The sequence below is a fragment of the Nipponia nippon genome, unplaced genomic scaffold, assembly GCF_047370975.1.
Source record: "Nipponia nippon isolate SJK-2023a ecotype South Korea unplaced genomic scaffold, ASM4737097v1 scaffold_15, whole genome shotgun sequence".
In the NCBI taxonomy this organism is placed as follows: domain Eukaryota; kingdom Metazoa; phylum Chordata; class Aves; order Pelecaniformes; family Threskiornithidae; genus Nipponia; species Nipponia nippon.
This window is the reverse complement of record NW_028262331.1, coordinates 12,373,935-12,396,062: the sequence shown is the minus strand read 5'-3', so window position 1 is coordinate 12,396,062 and position 22,128 is coordinate 12,373,935. Positions and strand designations below refer to the sequence as shown.

At 47.9% G+C, this 22,128-nt stretch overlaps 1 protein-coding gene across 14 annotated transcripts in view; it reads left to right on the top strand.

Moving 5' to 3' along the window:
- MYO1C (myosin IC) overlaps nucleotides 1–21,886 on the top strand; it is a 62,131-nt gene extending 40,245 nt beyond the window's left edge. For 7 of the 14 annotated variants that reach the window (XM_087752138.1, XM_087752142.1, XM_087752140.1 and 4 more), the window contains 30 exons: nucleotides 549–704; nucleotides 1,323–1,438; nucleotides 4,828–5,026; nucleotides 6,048–6,128; nucleotides 6,907–7,086; nucleotides 7,291–7,389; nucleotides 7,624–7,737; nucleotides 8,278–8,349; nucleotides 8,644–8,763; nucleotides 8,991–9,073; nucleotides 9,776–9,881; nucleotides 10,268–10,348; nucleotides 10,749–10,840; nucleotides 11,968–12,062; nucleotides 12,289–12,335; nucleotides 12,599–12,679; nucleotides 12,861–12,966; nucleotides 13,480–13,597; nucleotides 13,819–13,932; nucleotides 14,112–14,188; nucleotides 14,359–14,427; nucleotides 14,869–14,953; nucleotides 15,171–15,330; nucleotides 16,133–16,216; nucleotides 17,962–18,055; nucleotides 18,156–18,211; nucleotides 18,713–18,848; nucleotides 19,714–19,784; nucleotides 20,179–20,276; nucleotides 21,576–21,886. In XM_087752138.1, the coding sequence (XP_087608264.1) occupies nucleotides 549–704; nucleotides 1,323–1,438; nucleotides 4,828–5,026; nucleotides 6,048–6,128; nucleotides 6,907–7,086; nucleotides 7,291–7,389; nucleotides 7,624–7,737; nucleotides 8,278–8,349; nucleotides 8,644–8,763; nucleotides 8,991–9,073; nucleotides 9,776–9,881; nucleotides 10,268–10,348; nucleotides 10,749–10,840; nucleotides 11,968–12,062; nucleotides 12,289–12,335; nucleotides 12,599–12,679; nucleotides 12,861–12,966; nucleotides 13,480–13,597; nucleotides 13,819–13,932; nucleotides 14,112–14,188; nucleotides 14,359–14,427; nucleotides 14,869–14,953; nucleotides 15,171–15,330; nucleotides 16,133–16,216; nucleotides 17,962–18,055; nucleotides 18,156–18,211; nucleotides 18,713–18,848; nucleotides 19,714–19,784; nucleotides 20,179–20,276; nucleotides 21,576–21,753 (3,168 nt within the window). In that variant the 3' untranslated portion in view covers nucleotides 21,754–21,886. The other 7 variants (XM_087752145.1, XM_087752141.1, XM_087752136.1 and 4 more) reach the window with 6 other exon arrangements.
- Nucleotides 21,887–22,128: the final 242 nt, after the last annotated feature.

Sequence of the window (22,128 nt, the reverse complement as noted above, 5' to 3'; positions counted from 1 at the left end):
TGTCACCGTAAATTCAGTGGCATGGGATGCAGAAATGCCCATTTCTCATTAGTTCCGAATTTTCCCATTGGGTGTCTTGCTAAAGCTTTTAAATTGGTCAGCAATGTGAAGCCGTTTGCTCATGAGATGAATCATCATTAGTCATAAAAGATTCCTTACCTCGAAACGACTTCCCGTTGTGAAATGAGGGAGAAAAGGAGAGAGAACATATTGCAGTCTCGCTCCTGCTAAAGGATGCCTGGGAAAGGAAATCCAAGTTTTATTCTCTTTATGAAATGCATGTTTGATTGAGTCCTTTAAAGTGATTGGCAATTTAGCAATAACTTTTCCTTAATGCTGGCTTCTCTTCCCTCAAAGCAATTAGTATAAACCAATTGATAAAGTGTTTGTATACACTGACTAGCGTTTTCAACAGTAGCGGGGTTATTCTAATATCCTCTCCTGTTCATAGGTTGTCCATGGGTAATTGTGCTTAATCGTTCTTGTGGGCTCAGCGAGCTGCACACAAAACCACAGATCTCCCAACCTTCCTCTGCTTTTGGTTGCAGGGAGCGGGGACTAACGGCATTCGGCTGACCATGGAGAGCGCCCTGACGGCCCGCGACCGGGTGGGCGTGCAGGATTTTGTCCTGCTTGAGAACTTCACCAGCGAAGCAGCGTTTATTGAAAATCTGCGTAAGCGCTTCAAGGAGAATCTGATCTATGTGAGTAGCAGAGTGACAGATGCCAAAGTGTTCATCAGTGACCTGAATTTGGGTGTTTGCTGCGGAAGACGTGCCATAGCTTTGCTCTGCAGTTGGATTTGGAGATGGTGGTATCAACTTTAATAGACCGTGGTTGCTTGTGTCAGAACTAGTCTGGGATGCTGTCGTGTTAACAGATGTAGGGACTCATTGCAGCGCTCCAGCTGAGGTCTGCTGGCATTTACAGGTCTTGCCAGCACTGAAAATCCAACTCTCACCACATTCTTCCATTTTGTGAATTCACTCTGTGGTGGGCTTTCAGCAACGCCAGGCTTGAACTTGATCCCAAATGGTATGTCAGAAATAATCCGGTGTTCTTGCTTGTTAAAACCGTTCATAGGTGCTCTTTTTTCAGCAAAGATAACGTGTCTGGCGTAACTCCTGCAAAGCCATTCTCACTGCGCTGAGAGGTCGCTTCTTCAGCACCCTCGGCCTCTTCGGAAGCCCTCAGCAGCGTCCCCGGTGCACCGCTGCGGGCAGCCCTTGTCCACAGCGTACGGCCTTCAGAGCAGCCTGGGCTCTCGGAGGATCTGCTGCCAGACCTTCTGTAACCTCTCTACTTTGTGTGCTTTTTTTCAGACGTACATTGGCTCAGTTCTGGTATCTGTTAATCCATACAAGGAACTGGAAATCTACAGCAAACAGAACATGGAGCGATACCGTGGTGTCAGCTTCTATGAAGTTTCTCCTCACCTGTGAGTGGCCTGTGGGTAAACAGTGCAGTTGGTGCCCTTCCCACACGGGCGGGTGCGATAACGACATGTGAAAACAAGCAAATAGGACTGTTCGTGTCCCAGGTGCAGCACTCAAAATCATAGCGATATGAAGGATCCTTCGGAGGGTGTGGTGTACGGCTCTTTCTATTCCTGTTCCTCTCTCCGAAGAGGATAAGTTGCCTTTGCAAGAGCAGTATTTGGGAAGGGAGTTGGTTCCTTCCTGGCTGGAGGAACAGCGCTGCTTACCCAGCCCTGGCAGGACAGGAGTTCATTGTTCCAGGGTTACTTGGGGTCTGCGTGTCCGGGCCGCGAGTTTCCCCTGCCGCTGCATCGCCCGTTCAGCACAGGGCTAACGGGGGGAAAGAGTGCGTCTGTCCGTGGGGTGGTTGCTTTCCTACCTCTGCTGCTGCTGCCGACCAATATTTATCTGGTATTTCCCTTGTTGCTAAGAGACGTCAGCCTGTTGGAACAAGGAGCGTATTTATTTATATGGTCTGGCCTGGTGAGCATTCCCAATTTCCCATTAAAAAAAAAAAAAAGTTTGAGGTTTAAAGTTATTTTTGAAAGCATTTGAATTTTTTTGTCAGACTGAAAGAGGAAGATGACTGAGAGCTGAGGACATTTGGCTCCAAAATGCTTTCTTTTGGGGCCAAGAGCCAAATTCTGGAGCACCTCTTGGAGGTTTTTTGTGGTGATTTTTTTTTTTTTTAGTTTTTTTTTTAAGAGGTCTTGGAAGAGTAAGTGATATTATTTTTGAGCAAACTATTTGGATTGTTTCTTATTACTGGCACATAGCCCAGGAGAGTAAGCAAAACAGAATGCGCTACAAGCACAGAGAAGGAGAGAAGCACCATTATTTGGGAAAGTCTGAACACTTGAAGTTGTATTTGTTATGATAAAAATGTGATTTTTATAGTGTTTCAGCTTCTTGTGTGGACTTATATGGGGACGATTAAACCTGAAAAACCCCGCGTGCCAACCTGCGAAGCGCTCCCCTTGATCTAGGTGGGTCAGTGCATCGGGTCTGCGTGCAGGTGCCCCAAGGAACAGATCTGCCCCAAGGAGGTGCCTGGCAGTGGCTTAAATCGGCATCAGGCGGTTCCTGGTGGAGCAGCTGAGAGGGCCGGAGGGAGCCGCGCCGGCCGCAGGCTGGCCAGCATCCCCCGGCCGCGGCTCCGCTCTCCGCTCTGCCTTGCAGGTTGTTGTTGCCGCATGGGTTGCCTTCAGCCCTGCCTTCCAGGCAGAGACCTGGCCTGGGTGCAGCCGCTTCTGCCTGCGGTCAGGGCGCTCTCAAGGGCTTCTCTGTTCCTTGGGTGAGGACGTTGTGACTCCCTGGAAAGTCGCTGGGAATGCAGCTGCCTTTTTATTTGTGTGCAGTAGGTACAGGAGTGAGCGTGATGGCGATGCTCAGGTCTAACATGGCGTGCTAAGCAGCTCTAATGCCTGTACGTACTACACAAAGTGACTTAAATCATAGAGTAGCTGATTATTACTTAGGCTGTTCTCTTTCTTGTTTTAACTAGAAACTGTAAAACGTGCAGCTCATAAGTAAACCCTTGAGAGCTGCAATACTGAATACCAGTGCTGCTCCAACTGGGAGAACGGTATTTTTTTTGTTAACTGTTTTTATCGTTCCATTGCAAAACATTACATTATTTGATTATTTATGCATTTTTAAATGCTCTGAGGAGCACTGAAATGCTCTGTACTGTAGCACTCCGTGCTTTTCTTTTTACAGTATTTCAGATGTCTTTTTTTCCTCTTTCTCTTATTCTAAACTGATTTTAGAAAGCCAAAATACTTCAATATTGCTATTCCAGTGTCAAAATTAGTTTAAGGCTAGGTCTGATCAGTGGGTTCTCTGGGAAGTGCGTCACACGTAGTCATTCAAAGGAGAAAGGTTATCCGCATGGGCCTGAGACACGGCGTACTTCCCCGAGCGATCTGTCGCATCCTGCCCCATTTGTACCCTGCCGGGGGCTCGGGGACGGCGACTGCAAATGGGACCATGACCATCTTGAAGTGATTCCGTACGTGATATGCATGACTGCTAGCTTTCTGCTTGAATGTAGAGTACTGCAAAATCACCCAATAAAGGCACGCAGCCTAGAGGCAGTTCTTAAAATTTAAATTAAATTTACATTTATTCAACTGTTTTCAAAATACTCCAGAGACAGAATTTGGATGGGAAGAGAAGGGCTTGATGACTTAGTGGGGTAAGCGTGCAGTTGTGTTGCTAGGTAGCTCGTTGGTGTTGCCTTAGCACCAAGTATTAATAGACTGGAGAAGGCCACGGCTGTTATTTTGGTGTGATTATTTCTAATTAATTTCACAGCATGAGAGTTGGGGGGGGGGGAGCAAAGCTACTAAAAGGTTGTCAAGTGTATGAAGACAGGATATCTGCTTGATCACCACATGTAAGACAGCTGAAAATGTTGTTACGGAGGTCGTCTTCTATGAGTGCGTTGTGACGGGCTAATGCTCCTCTTTTCTCTTATCCTCTTCCATTGCATCTGCCTGGTCCTTCTTTCCCTCTCTCCCTCTGTCAGCAGTCGCCACCGTTGGCAGACTCATCCTCCCGCTCTCTGGTGTTGTAAAAGTGCGTGTGATTCTTGGTGTACGATCCTGTCTGGTCTGTCTGGGGAGGAAAAGAGCAGAGGAAGAAAAGCAGCAAAGGAAGAAGCTGGGGTCCAGAGCCAGAGCAATGAACCCTGGCCGCATGCAGGCAGGAGGAACGGTCTGGTATTTCGGGTAGCGTTGGGCCTCAGCTGGATGGCAGCTTAAGTAGCCTGCAGGACGCTTATCAGCCGGTGCTGGCTTATCCCATGCTTTCCACAATCCAAGAGAAGCTGCGAGAGGTTGGGCTATTCTGGAGCCACATTATAGGAGCCACCCAGATAGCAAAGTGCAGTTGTGACCTTCTGAGTGTGTCATCACTTAAAAGATAAGCTAGAGTAAAGATTGACGGAAAACGAGACGTTTCCTGCATGCAAAGCTTTTTTGTCCTGTGGGACCAATGTTGAGAGATCACGTATATTTAGAAAAGTAACTTTATCAGCACCATTTAGTCATCTTGTACAGAAACTCTTCTTGTCAGAGAGAGTCAAAAGAGCAGTTTTTAAAGGAATTTGATAATTTGTGCTATCACCTTGCAGAAACTTGGCTCAGTGGCTGTGTTTAGAGATGTTAGTGATCTCCTGTGTCGTCAGCAGCGTGCAGAAGCAATACGCTCTTACCCGGCCCACGGACACGTACTTCTTTTTGAGGCGTCTCCGCTAGGAGTTCGCACTGTGGGATGGTCTTAGCCGAGGAGTCTGCGCCCTTCGCTTGTGGAAACAAACTAATGCCTGCTTATCGTTGTCCCTTAGCTACGCTATTGCGGACAATTCCTATCGCTCCCTGCGCACGGAGAGGAAGGATCAGTGTATTCTGATCTCTGGGGAGAGCGGGGCTGGCAAAACGGAGGCCACCAAGAAGATCCTGCAGTACTATGCCGTGACCTGTCCGGCCAGCCAGCAGGTTGAAACTGTGAAGGACCGCCTGCTACAATCCAACCCCGTCCTGGAGGTAACCCTCGAGCCTGCGGCACGGAAGCTTGACGTTGAGCAATACCAGCAGCACTCACATTTTCCAGCTGAGGGGGTGGGGGCAGCTGGACCGCACTGGGCATGACCGAGCTGCGCAGAGCGGATAGCATGTCCTGGGAACGCTGGTTCACCGCACGTGGGCAGATCGTGTGCACTGCACACAGGGGAATCCCTGTCTGCTTCCAAGCCAAAGGAATGGCCATCTGCTGCTGAAGCCGCTTGGCCCTTTCATAGAATCATAGAGCCATAGAATCGTTAAGGTTGGAAAAGACCTTTAAGATCATCGAGCCCAACTGTTAACCTATCACTGCCAAGTCCACCACTAAACCATGTCCTCAAATGTCCAGTCCACCAGGAGCAATTCTGGAGCGGGCAGGCTGCGGGGAGAGAGAGGCATTTGGTGTGGGAAGAGTTCTGGTGCGCTGCGTAAGTTTGCAAAGCCAGAAGCAGACGCCTCTGCTGTGGGCAGCGTTGCCCTCTGATAAATGCATTTGTGGGTGCATTGTCTGGTGCTGTGGTGTCCTCTAGTGTCCAGCCCTGAGCTGTCTGTGGTTCCCTCGGACAGTTCCGCTCTGTGCTCCAGCGTGTGCTGCGTGCGGGGAAAGGTCTGCTCCCCGAGAGAGGGGAAAGCCTGGCAGGCCGCGGCCCGTCGGGTAGTGCCCGCTGCGAGCGGAGCTGCGGGTAGCTGTGATGGAAGAGGAAGCTTTGAAAAGACTGTCAGACGTGACATATGCTGTCAGCAGTGAACTGGCATTAAAATAAGCTTGCTGGGTGGGGGTGGAAGTGTTTTCAGAGGCATGCTCCATCTGCGATGCTTGCGCTGGGTATAAAGATCAACATTAGAATTTGGGTAGCAATCTGTTTCCTTCTTGGTTTCCCTCGCTGAAAGGAAAAACCGAGGCTTTGATGGCTGCAAATAAACAACTGGCAGCTTCACCAAAGTGTTTATAAATAATCTTATTTGACGCTTATTTATTTTTCTCTAATCGTTTTCATTTCAGGCCTTTGGAAATGCAAAAACCCTTCGGAATGACAACTCCAGCCGATTTGGGAAGTACATGGATGTGCAGTTTGATTACAGGGTAATTTAAAATCTGTTTTAAACTTCCGAACTGGTCCCAGTCCTGGCCGGTCTCTGTCGCCTGTGCTTTCTTGTACTGATGCGTGCGTGGAGCGATCGTTGTGCATTCCCTTGTCGACGGTGTAAGCGGAGTCGGTGGTAGCAAAGTGAGGTTCCGGAGGATTTTATAGTACACATTTTCCTTTCTTTCTTCCCTCATTTCTGTATATAAGGAGACAGTGAGATTAAATCCTCTTATTTCTGGGCTATATGTGCACTGTGCAAATGGACACTTCCAAACTAAATCCACATAAGCCAGCTGTGATCGGAAGATAATCTCTGTCCTGTGCAACTTTGCATAGTGTTTGTTTCGCTTCTGATCCAAGTTGCCGCACACTGTGAGGATGAGCGTAGTGCAAGAGCTGAGTAGCTCAGCATACCGCAGTCGCTTAAAGGGCTCAGTACGTAATCCCTCCACACTCACAGTTTTATGCTTTTCCTTGTTTTCCTCCTGAGAAGGAGTTTTACACAAGTCAGGATCCCATTCCGTAGGTGCTGTAGCCACGATCTGTATAATGGCATGTTATTTCATTTGATATCTCGTTTTGCATACACTTCAAAACTCAGATTGCCCCTATGGTTTAGCTGAAATAGAGATCGTGGTACAAAATGACAGATAATTTTCTGTCTTTTTGTAGGCTGTCATTTGGTATCCTATTTGCCTTTGAACAGACCACCAAGAAACAGAAATGTTTTCCTCTGTGCTGACCAACTATTTCCATGTATCTGGTTTGGTTTAGGGGGCTCCTGTTGGGGGCCACATCCTGAACTACCTCCTGGAGAAATCCCGAGTTGTGCACCAGAATCACGGGGAGAGGAACTTCCACATTTTCTACCAGCTGCTAGAAGGAGGGGAAGAGGACTTACTGCGAAGGCTGGGCCTCGAAAAGAGCCCGCAACAGTATCACTATTTAGTAAAGGTGTGCGTTAAGTAGTAATTCTTACAATATCGTTACATTATAGGACCGATATATTCTCAGTGGACTTTGTAGTTTCCTTCCCTCACTTCAGAAATATCCCTGAGGTGACTGCTATGAAAAGAAACACGTAGCAGAAGCGCATTGAGCATGAGTAATCTATCTTTGACAATTATTTCTTATTTCTATCAAACTGTGTCTTTTTAGGGTCACTGTGCAAGGGTGAGTTCCATAAATGATAAAAACGATTGGAAGATTGTGCGAAGAGCCCTGTCCATTATAAGCTTCAACGACAGCGAGGTGGAGGTAAGACACGTTTAACAGCACAGCTGATTTCCCTACTCTTAAGGACTTTTTCAGCTTTGATTTGTTATTTCTGACCAAAGGCAGCTTTCAGAATGAATGTGTTCTCTGAAAAAATCCTGGAAAAAAAATACAAAACGTTCTCATAAAATGTTAATGAACACAAAAATCTCACGGCCTTTTCTCATTGTGCATTCATTTCATCATCCCGGTTTTTGCCTGTTGCTTCCATCCTAGGATTTGCTGAGCATTGTGGCTAGTGTTCTGCATCTGGGGAACGTGCAGTTTGCTGCTGATGAGCAAGGCAATGCTCAGGTCACTACAGAGAACCAGATTAAATACCTGGCTAGGGTGAGTGTCACCAGTTAGAGATATATTACATTAAAGATGAATTAGAGAGGTTTCCTTATTTTGAACTTGGTCCCATCATATCATTTTAGAATATGGTTTAGAAGTTGTCATAGTCTACTTTTAGTTGACTTAAATAAAGTGCAGATATTAACCCTTTAACTGACAACTTCTCTATTTACCATTTGATGCACCACTGACTTGAGGTTTTCGCCTTCAGGCAGTGGGATGGGAATAGAGCTACTCTGGAGAAGAGTTTTAAAGAAAGAAGAACCCTGGTGGCCTCGCTAAGCCCGTTCCTTGTGCCAGAACAATCAAGGCAGTTCGTTTGTTAGGTCATATCCCTGGCAGGAGGGAGGGGGTGTGCGGGAGGAAAGGGAAGGACTGCCGTTGCAAAACGTCTTGCAGCGTGAACGGGAAACGAAGGGTCGTCCTTCCACTGGACTGTGATTTTGGGGACTAGGCTTTTGATCTCTTAAAGCTAGAACTGATAAATCGAACATACTGCTTCATCAATTAATTTAATACTCTACTGCTTTGCAGCTTCTGGCAGTTGAGGGCTCTGTTCTTCGAGATGCATTGATCCACAAGAAGATCATAGCAAAAGGGGAAGAGGTAAGAACATGAACTGGGGATCTGGGAGGCGCATGGAATTAAATCAAGCTAGCGATACACTGTCAGCTCTCTTACCAGCATGAAACAGTTCGCTTCCCACTTGTCAAAGGAGGCTGCCAGCACCAAGAGTCCCATAGCCTTACGGTGACTTGCAGCCTGTACGGCTGTGAGACAGCGACGTGAGCGGGGCCCAGACAGGATGCCCTTAAGTGGCTCTTTATTAACAGTGAACGAGGGAAATGTAATCTCTCAGTGCAGTGGCTGTTGAATGGCTTTTTTCTCCTTTTCATGCAGCTCATCAGTCCTCTGAACCTGGAGCAGGCAGCCTACGCGAGGGACGCGCTTGCTAAGGCAATATACGGACGCACTTTCTCCTGGCTGGTGAACAAGGTTAACAAGTCTCTTGCTTACAAGGTAAATGACCCTGTCATTCGTTGATGTCCAACCAGGCATGAAAGGAAGTTTCAAATCTTTTAGCTGCAAAGCAGAGAAATGGTAAGCTTCGTGCTGTACAGTGATTTCTAAATGAATTTGTTTTCCATTAAGAAGAGGGTAAGGAGTAAATGCTGTAACTGGGTAAGATCCAGTGAGAGACTGTAGCTGTGAGCACATACCAACATTTATTTTTTGCCCTATTGCAGGAAGGAGAGTTTCCGGGCTGGAGAAGTACAACGGTTCTAGGATTGCTTGATATCTATGGATTTGAGGTTTTTCAGCACAACAGGTTTGTTTCAGTCGGTGTCTTTGAGTTTTGAGTAAACTCTGCATGACTTCATTCGTTAGAGTGTTTTCTCTCCGTTGTGAAATAAGACATTATTCCATCTCTGGCTCTCTTAGTAAGAGAGAAAGAGAAGATGACGTTTAAACTTCAGGAAATCAGCTGAATAACTGATAATCACAGGGCTTGGAACGCTTGGGGCGTCCAGCTGATACTTGGCATTTACAGCTGTTAATGTTCCTGGTATTTCAAAGAGACTGTTGCCTTTTTGGGGTGTATTCATGCGATAGCTTGAACTCTGCCTTTGCCCAGCTCTCTGGCACAGTGCTGGCTGTTGTGGCATCTTTCTGTGGTGACGTGAACGGGAAAAAACCAGCTATAAGGCATTGTCTGGGACCACGTCAGGGTCGGGAACCTGGCTCTGGCAGGTAGCAATGAACTGAGACTCTCAAATTTGCAGTGTTATTGGGCCCTTCTTAAAAGTTTTTGTGTTCCACCCTTCATGTCTGTTTTTCCCTCCTTCTGGAACTCTTTCATGCGATTCACTAAACTTACTAAATTGATACGCTCAGTAAAGAAACATTTCACTGAATCTCTTCTGTTTCTCTTGATTGACACAGAGATACACCCATGCTGCTGCCCACTGATTGTAGCTTCTTTTATTTGCGGTACAGTGTTAGTGATTATTTTTCTGATTTTTGTTTGCAGCTTTGAGCAATTTTGTATTAATTATTGTAACGAAAAATTGCAGCAGCTCTTCATAGAGCTCACGTTAAAGTCGGAACAAGAGGAATACGAGTCGGAAGGCATAGCGGTAAGAGCCGATATCCTCGCTTCCACTGTCTCCTTTGGAGCACCTCCTGCAGGCCAGAGGACAGACTGGAAAAGGAGCTGCCAGTAATGGTCTGCAGAGTAAATGAACGCAGAGCTTTCCTTTGGCCTTTCTTTTTGAAGCACTTGGGTAACTCTGTGTGATACAGCTAGAAGTCAGTAATGCCATTCCAATCTTCTACTCTGATTAAAAAAAAAAGCTTTTTAAAGGGAATGTTAGGAAAACAAATTTGATGAGTGAAAAAGCTTTGTTTCAAATTTGACAGAAAGATTATTTAAGTAAGGTGCTGCCTGAAATGTTCTGAAATGTTCATGTTTTTTTCCAGTCTAGAATTGTTTTCACCCAAGTGTGATTTCTTCTCTTTGTAGTGGGAACCAGTTCAGTACTTCAATAACAAAATAATTTGTGATTTGGTGGAAGAGAAATTCAAAGGCATCATTTCCATTCTGGTGAGTTGACGACACCTTTTTAAATTAAAAATTTGGGGCAGTGTAGTGGAAAACAAGGGGAAGAACGCAGGAAAAAAAGGTCTCGGCTTATATCAGGATTATTTGGGCAGGTGGGAAGAGCTACGATACACTGAACAGTGACACCATTAAAAGTCGTACTGTATCGCCTCCGTCTGCTCTCAGAAAAGAAGCTGCCAATCCAGGCAGTCTGGAAGGAGGAAAGCGTTTTCCTTTTCAGCTCAACAATTCTTCGTTTGTTGAACTAAGAGCTGGCCTGCCTGTTAAAAGGCCAAGGCGTCAAACTGGGGCAGTGTTTCAGTGAGACAGAATCAGAGAATTAGCTGGCCGGTGCGCTGACGAGGACAGTAAGACATGAATACCGGAATGTGTGTGTTTGTAGGATGAAGAGTGTCTGAGACCCGGGGATGCCACAGATACAACGTTCTTGGAGAAACTGGAGGAAACTGTGAAGAACCACCCTCATTTTCTCACGTGAGTGTTCACGTAGATGAGGGCCGTTGTACTGGTAGGATCCAAGCATGCGACAGAGCCCAGAGCTTTAGTTATTCCTAGATGACATTATAACTCATTGTGCGTACGGCAGTAGCATCCTAGGTATACCGGGTCCCACATAAAAGATGATCGCGTTTTCTTTTGCAAAGAGATTAGATTGTGAGTTAAGGTAATACAGAATAAGCTGTCAACACAAACTGCCTTGCTCTTCTCCAGACTAGGCTTCACAATACAATAGGGGCAACAAAACTCTTGGGACTGACTTGCCTCTTCACCAGTCTCTTCCTGGCATCCTGCTGCTAATATGTGCAAGGAGTCTGCAGCCTTGCAGCTTCTTGGCTCTTCCAAGATCCAGCCCAGTACTTCAGGTGTGACAGACTTTCTGGTTTGGAGTATTAGGCCAGATCATCCCCCAGCGTTGATGACTCGAGTCAGGCTTAGGAATAACTAGAACATGGAGCAGAATTTTACTGGTAAGAATAGTGTTCAGAGGTGTATGTGCATTAGAATGATTTAAGCAGTGTTAGTGCTTTTGAAATTGAGAGGTTTGTATTGCACTAACTCGCCTTCGTGCCCACCTGCTTCCCAGACCATGTGGATACTCTCGGGCTTTGGTAACCTATCCGTGCTGCCGCCACTCCAGTTCAAGTTCTGAATTCCATGTTTCACCTTCCCGATTGTTTACTTCGGTTTTGGAGCTCCGCATGTCTTTCTGTTCTTACTGAATGTTCTGCTTATGCTCAGATTAGGGTCTGTACGGCACCTCACGAGTAAGCCAGCCTGCTGCCAGCGTCTCCCCTGCCCTCTTGCCTGCTGCCTCTGCTCCAATTTCCTGGGCACACAGAGCCACTCTGCAACCTTGCCAGGAAGCTGAAAGTTCATCCACTTGAAATAAACATAAATACGTTTTATGACATTTTTGTGATTTGCTGGTTGATAACTCTTTACTTACTTTTAGTCTTAAAAATTAGCAAGTCAGATTTATTCCTCCCCTTCTGTGTTCCCGTAGTCCCACTCTGGGATCAAATGCCGTAGTGCTTTTTGAAGCGAATCCCCCCATGAAACAAATGTTTGTTTCTCATGAAGCTTTTTCACTTTCTCACCAGGCACAAGCTCGCCGACCAAAAGACTCGCAAGTCACTGGGGCGGGAGGAGTTTCGGCTTTTGCACTATGCTGGAGAGGTCACCTACAGCGTTGCGGGTAAGCGTGTGCCTCGTCTCCGCTGTCTCTCACTCTTTTCTCCTCCTCCCGTCCTCTGCCCTTTGAATTAAAACAGCTTCGCTATATAGTAAAGAAAAATCTGGGCATAGAATACGTCCACACATCATTTGATTAACCAGATTAATTTCCCATCTCAAATTCCTGCCTTGTTGTGAAGTTCCTGCGGAACAGCGGTGGCAGCCTGAGCGGTTTCTTTTTCTTCCAGGTTTTCTAGATAAAAACAATGACCTTCTCTTTCGGAACCTGAAGGAGGTGAGTGTGGACAGAGGATGTTTCCAGTATTCAGCAGAACGAGGAGTCGGGTTTAAAATGGGGTGGCACCTGAGGGAAAAGATTCTTCTAGACTCCACCTGGAGAATGTGTGTTCATAGGGCTGCACTATGAGGTGCCCAAAGTTCGTTTAATTATGAAAAAGCAAAATAAACAAAAAAAAAATCCAATTTTGTCCCATGTTTCTTTGATAGTTCTCTGAAGAGTACTCTGTACTTTATCTCTGAAAACGTCTCTCTCTGCAGACCATGTGCAACTCTGAGAATCCTATCATAAATCAGTGTTTTGACAGGACGGAGCTGACAGACAAAAAGAGACCTGAAACGGTAAGAACACGAGAGCTGGACGGAAGCGCGGCTGTTTCCTCTTTTTAAAAGCCATGCCCTGTCTAACATGGTCATGCAAGCCTCTTGCGTTTAAAGCTGGGGAGGCTGAGGTGCGTTCTGCAGCCACACGTGCTGGCTGTAAGTCCTTGCTTCACACATAGTTTTCTTTCTTTTCTCGTAGGCAGCAACTCAGTTTAAAAACAGCCTCTCCAAACTCATGGAAATTCTGATGTCCAAAGAACCCTCCTACATTCGTTGCATTAAACCTAACGATGCTAAACAGGCTGGTACGACCCTGCTGACTCTTCCTCTTTTCTACGGCAGCTCTGTAGAGACCGCTGGGTCCCAGTAGCGAGGCACAGAAAGGCGCTCAAATGACAGAGTCCTGCAGGGTTTTTTCATTTTGGGTCTGTGCCAGAGCTTCCTGCAGGGAGGTGGGGGCAGTGCCAGCAGCCAGGGATCGGAGTGGGAGCACTGCTCTGGGGTGGAGTAGGGTCATGTTTAAAGTGAAGAATTATTAACCTGCATAACTTCCTTTTAATGACCTTTATTCTCCCTCATTTCTTCCTCCTGTACGCATAGAACATCCTAAAGGAGAACTTTGTTTTGGAACTAAATGTATATTAAAGGTGGGGGGGACAGGAGACACAAAGTAACTTGTGTGGGACTCGCACCGCGAGGATGGGTTAGAGGTTAAAGATAATTGTGTAAGATATGACCACGAACGGAACATTCCCCTCCTCCAGCTGAAGGGACAGCTATACATTGATCATGTTTCTCTATTTTCATGCTCGCTCAAGATCGATTTGATGAAGTTCTAATCCGACATCAAGTGAAATACCTAGGATTGATGGAGAACCTCAGAGTGCGCAGAGCCGGGTTTGCGTATCGAAGAAAATACGAAGTTTTCCTGCAGAGGTAGGCTTACCCTGGCCTGCTCTCTCCTGCTGCTCCCTCCCCCTGGTCTCGCTCCCGCAGATGCGGAGCCTGGGGAGCTGTTCCGAACAGCAGAGAGGCAGCCCTCACACCTGAAAGACTTATTTTCTTGAGGGAGCGAGAAGCATGGCCTCTCTCCCTTTCCATTGCCCTGTACGGATTGGGCTTCTCTCCCTAAGATTTCTTCTGCTGTCGATTTACAGGTACAAGTCGCTTTGTCCAGAAACGTGGCCTACATGGGACGGCCGGCCCCACGACGGGGTGGCTGTGCTGGTGAAGCATCTTGGCTACAAGCAGGAAGAATACAAAATGGGACGGTTAGTTCTTCTGTTTTCTTAAATAGATTATGAATCACTGGACGTCCATGTCATTGCTTTTAAATAAGGCTTCTTTTTCTAATGGGTGAGGAAAAGATTAGAGATCCCAAAGGGGATGCTATGGGCAGGAAGCAAACTTCTTCGGCATGTTAAACATAATTCTGCATTTCTATTTCTAGAACAAAGATTTTTATCCGCTTTCCCAAGACCTTGTTTGCAACGGAAGATGCTCTGGAAGTGAGGAAGCAGAGTCTGGGTGAGTCACACGCTGCAGTAGCTTCATGGACAGTTAGCTCTCTGTTTTCTGTTTGCCTTTTTTTCTGTTTGTTTTGGGGGGGGGGGGATTTTTCTTTAAAAAGTTGACCCTTCTTCTACCAAAATCTGCTCAGTCACAATTTCAAATTGCTGCTTTCCTTTCAATTTCAGCAACAAAAATGCAGGCCACATGGAGAGGTTTCTACCGTCGAAAGAAATTCCTGCACATGAAACACTCAGGTAGGAGACAGAGAGAGGGGAAACTGCAGTGCTGCGTAATTGTGGGTTGGAAGGGGCCGTTGGTGTCAGAGAGGACTTGAGTTGGACGTGCGAGAAGGAACGTTCCCCAGGCCTTGCTGGAAGCAGAATGGAAGATGTTGGTGGGGTACCCAGTCCTTCCACCTTCCGTCTGTGAGACTCGGAGCAAGAGCAGCAGACTTCCCTCGCGCTCACCCAGCAGCCCCCATGCAGCGGTTCCCATCTGCCCGTGCTTTTTATTGACATTTAACCGTGATATCGTATTGTTCAGAATTTAAATTCTATTCTTTCCCGTATGGCACATTGACGGGTGGTTACTTACACAGCGGGCTTTCTTGAGCACTCGCTGTTGCCAGCTTTGTTAGGGAGTCGATGTTGGTATGAAGGAGCTCACTTAGTGCAAAATCTTTGTATTATTTTTAGCAATCGTGATCCAGTCCTGGTGGCGGGGAACGCTGGGACGCCGAAAAGCTGCCAAGAAGAAGTGGGCGGTAGAGACTATCAGAAGGTGCGTAAAGAATAACCCAAGCCATCAACTGGGTACTTACTTCTTAACAATAGGATGATAAGAATAAACTTTCTTGTCACTACAGCATCAGTGATTTTTTTAATAAATTGAAACTATTAAGTAAATCCCAGAGAAGGGTTTGGTTGGAAGACACCTCTAAATACCTCTAATTTTGATCACTTTTCTAATTTTCTAATAACATTTTCTTCTTCCTCAGGTTCATTAAAGGTTTTATTTACCGGAACCACCCTCGCTGCCCAGAGAATGAATATTTCCTTGATTACATCCGCTTCTCCTTCCTGATGAACCTCAAGCGTAATTTACCAAAAAATGTGTTGGACAAATCCTGGCCGACTCCTCCGCCGTCGCTCTGTGAGGTAGGCACAACTGCGCCGGGGCAGATGGAGGAGACGTGGGATGGAGGAGACCAATGGCCGCATTGACGACCGCGGGCCACCGAAGGCCTGAGGGGACCCTGCTGCTACCAGAGCAAGAGCGAGCCAGCTCCTCGCTCACCTTCCACTTTGCGTTAGCATCGCTACCAGTAGAATTAATCCACGTGTCATCGCATGGGTGGGATTACAGCATATCGGTAAAATTATTAGAGCGATAGTATTGCAAGCTCTTGAGCGTGTGGTGCTGTTGCGACACCATTTTCTACTGGTTTTCCCATCCGTTTCTGAAATTTTCTTCCCTTTTTCTCTGAACAAATGAAGTTCCCTCGGGACAGCTAAATTGGCTGTAATGACAATGCGGTTGCCTGTGAAGAACATATTAAACTTCCTCTATTGCCATTATTATTCTGCATCTGGCAGAATTTGTGTTTTATCTGACCAAAGCAAAATATTGCAGCGAGTCCCCGTCCCCCTCTCCCCAGGCCCTTGCGTGTTTGGGGTGCAGGGCCAGCTGGAAGCAAGGAAGGGCAGAGCGGTGCGAAGGGGAGGGCCCTGGTGGTCGTCCTCCATTCTAAAGCGGCTGGAGAACGTGGTGGGGCGAACTCTTAGAAAGGTGGAAAACAAACTTCCTATTATTTAATTTTAGAAGCGACTCTCAGTAATGAAGCGGTATTTTAGTCCAGCAATGCATTTTGTGCAGTTGCTTCTCATCTGTCTTCGCTGTTTGAACTGGTTTGTCAGGCAATTGGGGCTATTTTCAGTCATTGTGTGATTTCTTCTTCAGGCATCCCAGCTCCTGCGACAGCTCTGTATGCAGAACATGGTCTGGACCTACTGCAAGAGAATCAGCCCAGAGTGGAAGCAGCAGGTACGAGACAACTTCACCTTACCTCACAAACTACGCTGATGTCCCCAACCAGAGGAGGGGTTCTCGGCGTAACGGACTGTGAGAAGCGAAGGGGGGAGCAGCTGGGCGGGAGGGACACGGGTGCTGCTACCGAGGGAGGCACAGAGTGGGGGTGAGATGGAGCAGCTCGTGAAGCACCGCTTTCTTCGGTGGCTGGAAACGGTTCACTCTGATTTTTTTTTTTTTTTTGAGACAAAAAACTAAAAGACCAGAATGTGTATAAAATGAAAGAAAAACCATTATATACATATTTCAATGCATATTATTTAAATGGTGTTGTATATCCATGCACCTATATAGTTTCTATACTGAAAGGCCCTGTTGTTCTTCCCCTGGAAGATAAAAACGGGAGAAGCCGCATTATTCTGCTTGTACCACTGTCGTGGTTTAACCCCAGCCGGCACCTCGGCCCCCCGCGGCCGCTCGCTCGGCCCCACAGGGGGAAGGGCAGAAGTGCTACCACCACTATCCTCATCCCAAACCCAAACCACAGCACTAGGCCAGCTACCAGGGAGAAAATTCCCTCTACCCCAGCCAGCCATGGAAAGTAGAGAGCAAGCACGCTGCAGCCGCCCAACCAGTCATTTTCCAAACAGAGGAGGCAGCTGAACAGGTACAGCTGCTGTGCGAGCTAAAAAGAATAAAAGTGATACTGACATTTGATTTGTCTTAGTCATGGAAAGGTAAGGGGAGGGAATTTTTTATATTAAAAAAAAAGCTCAGTGCAGGGACATCATAGGAAACGCATACATTGAACAGGTTAGATGTAACTGTTTGATAGTAACGGTTGCCATTGTTTTTATTGCCTAGTATATCACACTGCTTATGAAAGCCTGCAAAGTATTAAGCACATGTAATGAAATGCTGCGGATTAGTTAGTGGCCGAGCCTGTGATTAAGGACGCAGGCTTAACACCAGCCCTTGCCAAGCTGGAGGTGGAGGCGCAGCAGAACGCTTCCCTTTCCCCAGCAAACCAGCCTCTCCCACCATGAGTATCTTTCATCCACATTTTTACCAGTAAATCATCTCAGGTGCTTTGTGCTGCCTGCCAGCACCACAGCACGCGGTTGCCCAGGTAAAGCAGAGGGGATTTCCTCTGGAGGACCCCAGCTCGTACCCAGAGCCGGGGCGAGCGGAGCCGGGGTGAGGTGGAGACGAGGAGCAGGCAGAGCTGTGCTGGATGGGGTGCAACCGCCGGGGAGGACGGCGCTGTTTTGTCAGTACGTCAAGTAAAGATGTTGACCAGCTGAGAGGCTTCGGGGGGGAAAAAAGATCTGAACCATGAAAAAAGCCACGGGGGGGTAGAGCAGGAGAACAAACGTGAAGCTTGAGGAGGAAGAGGTTAAGAGAATCGCTGCAGTTTTAAACATGGGCATTATCAAAATCCAGAGAGTAGGTGCCATGTCCAGATAAATTCAAACCAGCAGTATGATGCACACTTTTGAGATGAAGGAGAAAGGGGAAAGAAAGACAAAAAAAAAAGGGGGTGGAGGAAATTTCTACCCTAAAGATTGGTGGGTAGCTGTTGAAAAAGTAAGGGATGTATGGAATATTTTGAGTCATTTTTTGACTAGTACGATTCAGGTCAGAACTAGATGACAACTGCTAAAAAACCCCAATGGATAACATCTCTTTTAAGACAAATTTGTCTTTTTATTTAAGTAGACATTTTATACAAAACAAGACTACATCTTTTGTCCTTGCAGTTGGAACAAAAAGTAATCGCCAGTGAGATTTTTAAGGGTAAAAAAGACAACTACCCTCAGAGCGTGCCTAGGCTCTTCATCAACACGCGACTCGGTGAGTAGGTGGTGTGAAGTTTAACAGAAAGAAGAAAGGGATTTAGCTACTCTTGCTAGAAATTCCTCTTTCTGACCTCGCCTCTTTGGTTTTAATACAGGTAATGAAGAGATAAATGCGAAAGTCCTTCAGGCTTTAGAAAGTGAGGCAATTAAGGTGAGATGTGTCTCCTAATACTTCTGTCAAGCTTCTAGACTGATTCAGCAGAATATCAGATTAGATTCCTGAAGAGAATATAGCAAGAATTTTACATTATACTAAGCTTGTAATACCTTAGAAGACAGTCCGGGGGAAGAGCTGATGGCTCGGGAATACAATTTTGAGATGTGGGCAAGTTTATGTCAGTGAAGAATTGAAGGGGTTGCAGCCGGCGTGGCCGGAGAGGAAAGGAGCGAGGAAGAAGCCTACGCAGCCTGAAGCCAAACCGGGATTTTTCGAGCCCGCTGTCAGGCAGCTGCAGTCATCAGGCTCTTGTTCAGAGCTCCTCCAGGTCAACGAGGGAGGCTGGGGCAGGGGGAGAACAGGGGACGCAAGGATTGCCTCCAGTCCCAGTTCACCAGCCACTGGTCAGGACCTCCTGCAGGCTCCCTAGGCTAGAGGGAAGGTAGCTGGCACTTAAACCAGGTGCATTTTTAGCGCTCTTAACACTTATTTCAGTATGCAGTTCCTGTGATAAAGTACGACCGGAAGGGATACAAAGCAAGAGCGCGGCAGCTGCTTCTTACCCAGAGCGCAGTCGTCATCGTGGAGGAATCCAAAATCAAGCAGCGAATCGACTATGCCAATCTGACAGGTGAGAACGGCGACACGGGGTTTGGCTCGCTCGACTGAAGTCGGGCTTCACCTTGGCCACAGTCAACGAAGTAATAACAGAACCAGTTTGTCTTTGTCCTGGACAAGAATGGAATTATCCGATACTGACAAGCATTTTAAGTCCGTAATATCTTGAAAGTGAGTTTTTCTAAAATTAAACTCCATAAAGTGTCACAAAAATTACTCAGTTCACCTCCCCCAAGCCCCCTCCCCAGCCCTTTCCCAGCTGCACATCTCTGCCGCAGGGGAGTTGCGCCATTATCACGCGGCAGCAGCCTGGGACCCGCTCCAGCTTTCGGCCTTCTCAATATTTGACACAGACTTGAGGCTGGGTCAGAGAAACCGGCCGAGTCTGGTGCGTTGTGGTCCTTACTGGGCTTTGTCTGAAACCTCGCCCTTCGCAGCCGCGGCTCTGCTATGGCTCCTCTTTCCAGCCAGTTTTGGTGCTCATCACCAGCGTCAGCCTGATGCAGCTCTCGGGCATCCGCCGCATTCGTAGCCGTCTCCCTTTGAAATGGTTTCCAAGGGCAACACTAATTTGGGGCTCCGCGACTCCCATAAGACGCTCTCGCGGCAGAGATGGATGTTTGTCTCTGCTAGGGTTGGGCTAGCTCAATTGAAATAGCTAATCCCGTTTGCATCTAGTGTCAAGATATTAAAGTCCAAAAATAAACTATGAAGACAGACGCTCCTGAAAGCCGGCGCGGTGCTCCTTAGCCCCTGCCCCAGGGAGAGGGTTTTTCCACGTAGCAAGCGCGAGCAGCTCATGGCGGAGGCTCGGCCTCTCGCGTGCTGCGCGGTCAGCGGGCGCCGCCTTCGCTGTCGACGGCTGTTCTCTGTTGCAGGCATCTCCGTCAGCAGCCTGAGCGATAACTTGTTTGTGCTGCACGTGCGCTGCGAGGACAACAAACAGAAGGTAGGGGGCTCAGCCAGTTCTCCAGCCACCTCTAGAAATTTTAAAGGCACAAAGAGAAGATGCAGCTGGGGGAGGGTGCACATGGCGACACGTGTGTAACTCGCGTTGTGCCAGCGCTACGTAGCGTTTCACTTACGTTTACTCGTGCTCACCAGTGACTTGTTCACCGACAGGATTGGTGCTGGCCCTTCCCCGTTGCTGATGCCAGGTCACTGCCAGAGGTGCAGCGTGACCCCCGAGAGGCCCCAGAGGTCTCCGTGCTTGCTCCCCTTGGAGTCGTGCTCTCCCGTGCTAACCTCCGGAGATAGTTCTCTGCCCGTTCATCACAGCGCCATCATTTCAGCGTGCGGCCTCTGCACAGCCGCCACCATAACCCTTGTCTCGTCCCTCCCAGGGCGATGTTGTGCTTCAAAGCGACCACGTGATCGAGACCCTAACGAAAACGGCCATGCAGGCAGACAGAGTCAACAACGTCAACATCAACCAGGGCAGGTGAGCGAAGCCTCGGTTTTCTCGTGTTGGTTCTGGAGGGAGCTCTGCTTCAGCATTGAAGGGCTACAGAAAACCACGCCCAGACAACATCAAAACGCACCCACTGCACCTTAGCCAAGGCTCCCTTCCTTCGACAGCCCCATCTGTTGCAGCCAGGCGTCCGTACGAGCCAGCCGCTGACCGAGGGTAACACGGAGCTAGTGGAGAGGTCACAAAACTCACCAAATCGGTTCTCACCTTTCTCTTTGCAGCATAAAATTCACCGTTGGGCAAGGCAAAGAAGGCATCATCGACTTTGTATCGGGATCGGAGCTGCTCATAGCCAAGGCCAAGAACGGCCATCTAACCGTGGTGAGTGCAGGCCGCGGCAGGGCAGGCTGGCAGCTCGCTTGCCGCGGATACAAACGCAGCTTTTGGCATCGAGCGTTGGCAGCAGACGGACACGCGCCCCGGGCCACCCCTGCCGGACGCGCTGCCTGCTCTGCCCGCCTCCTCCCAGCTGGAGCTGGGCCTTGTTCTCCTGCAGTCTCCAGAGGCCAGGCTCCTCAGACCCAGCGCCTGTCCTATCGATCATCTTGGGGTTTGTTTTTTTTCCTCCCCAAGGTTCAGGCTTCCATGCTCTACTCTGTTGCAAATCAAGTTTTAGAGAAACATTTAAAAATGCAGGAAGCAAAAAACAAACCTCCTCTTCCCTTCTCAGATTGTTTGTAGCCTTCCTGCTGGTCAGGTATCATCATGCCACCGATTTATGCGCTGTCGGATTAAAGGTTATTGAGAAATAAATGCAGAGCGCCTTCAGGCTGCGCTGCCTCCCCGTCCCGCATCAGAGCCGAGCGCCAGCCCCCGTCCAGAGCAGCCCCCGGCCCCTCGCTCCGCTGCCAGGCATCGCCCCGCTCTCCGGAGCGCCCGGGCTGCAGGGAGAGAGGAGGTTTGCCCCGCGTGCCGCCGCGAGGAGGGGGCTGCTCTACGGGCTGTCGGGAGCAGCCAGGCAAGCGGCTGCTCCGGCGATGAAGCATTTCTGAAGATGTTTAGGCGCTAGAACGGTTGCGGCACCTTTGCTTTCAGCACGCTTTCTAGCTTCTCCTCCTTCTCCCGCAGGTCGCTCCTCGCCTGAACTCTCGATGATGGAACGTGCCAGCGCGAGAGGACCTTTCCCTCCGTCAGGCTGCGCCCTACAGAACCGGCTGGACGCCGTTCCCAGCAACCCCCCGCCTCGCTTCGCTCCTTTTGTTTATTGTTACCAAAGACCTGCACTTTCAGACAACCCACAAAATCCATCTTGCTTTCTTGTCTTAACAGGACGGTTGCAAAAGAAAGGCCGCTTCCTCCCTACCTTAGCCGCAACCGCGTGGGTCCAACGCAGCGCCTGCGAAACCGTGCCGGGCTTCGAGGGAGAGGTAGCGCTGACTCCGTTAGGGAGTTTTTGACCAAAATTTGTGCTTGTCGTCATCAAAAAGCACAATCGGAAAACAAATAATTCTGCTGCTTTGTCAGCCAAATCGATGAAATGCCAAACTTTATATTCAGAAAGAATGTTTTATGAAGAATTTTGCTCCGAGACGTTTTGATGCTTTGTGTTACAATATATTAAAGCCATATTGTGTAAATGAGTGAAACCCTGTAAATACTTCATAGCCGAGTATGAAAGATGCACTACAAGAAACGGAGTTGATGTGGAAACTTCTGTTTTAGATTTGGAATTTGTGTTGTTTTTAGTTTACGCTAAGGTGTTAACCTGAGCAACCCATCACCTAACTTCCTCACTGATCTGGATCCAGAGACGCTTGCCTTTTTTTTGAAGTCGCCTCTCCCACTTCTTGCTCGGTAGCGATATTTTTATACCGTAGGAACT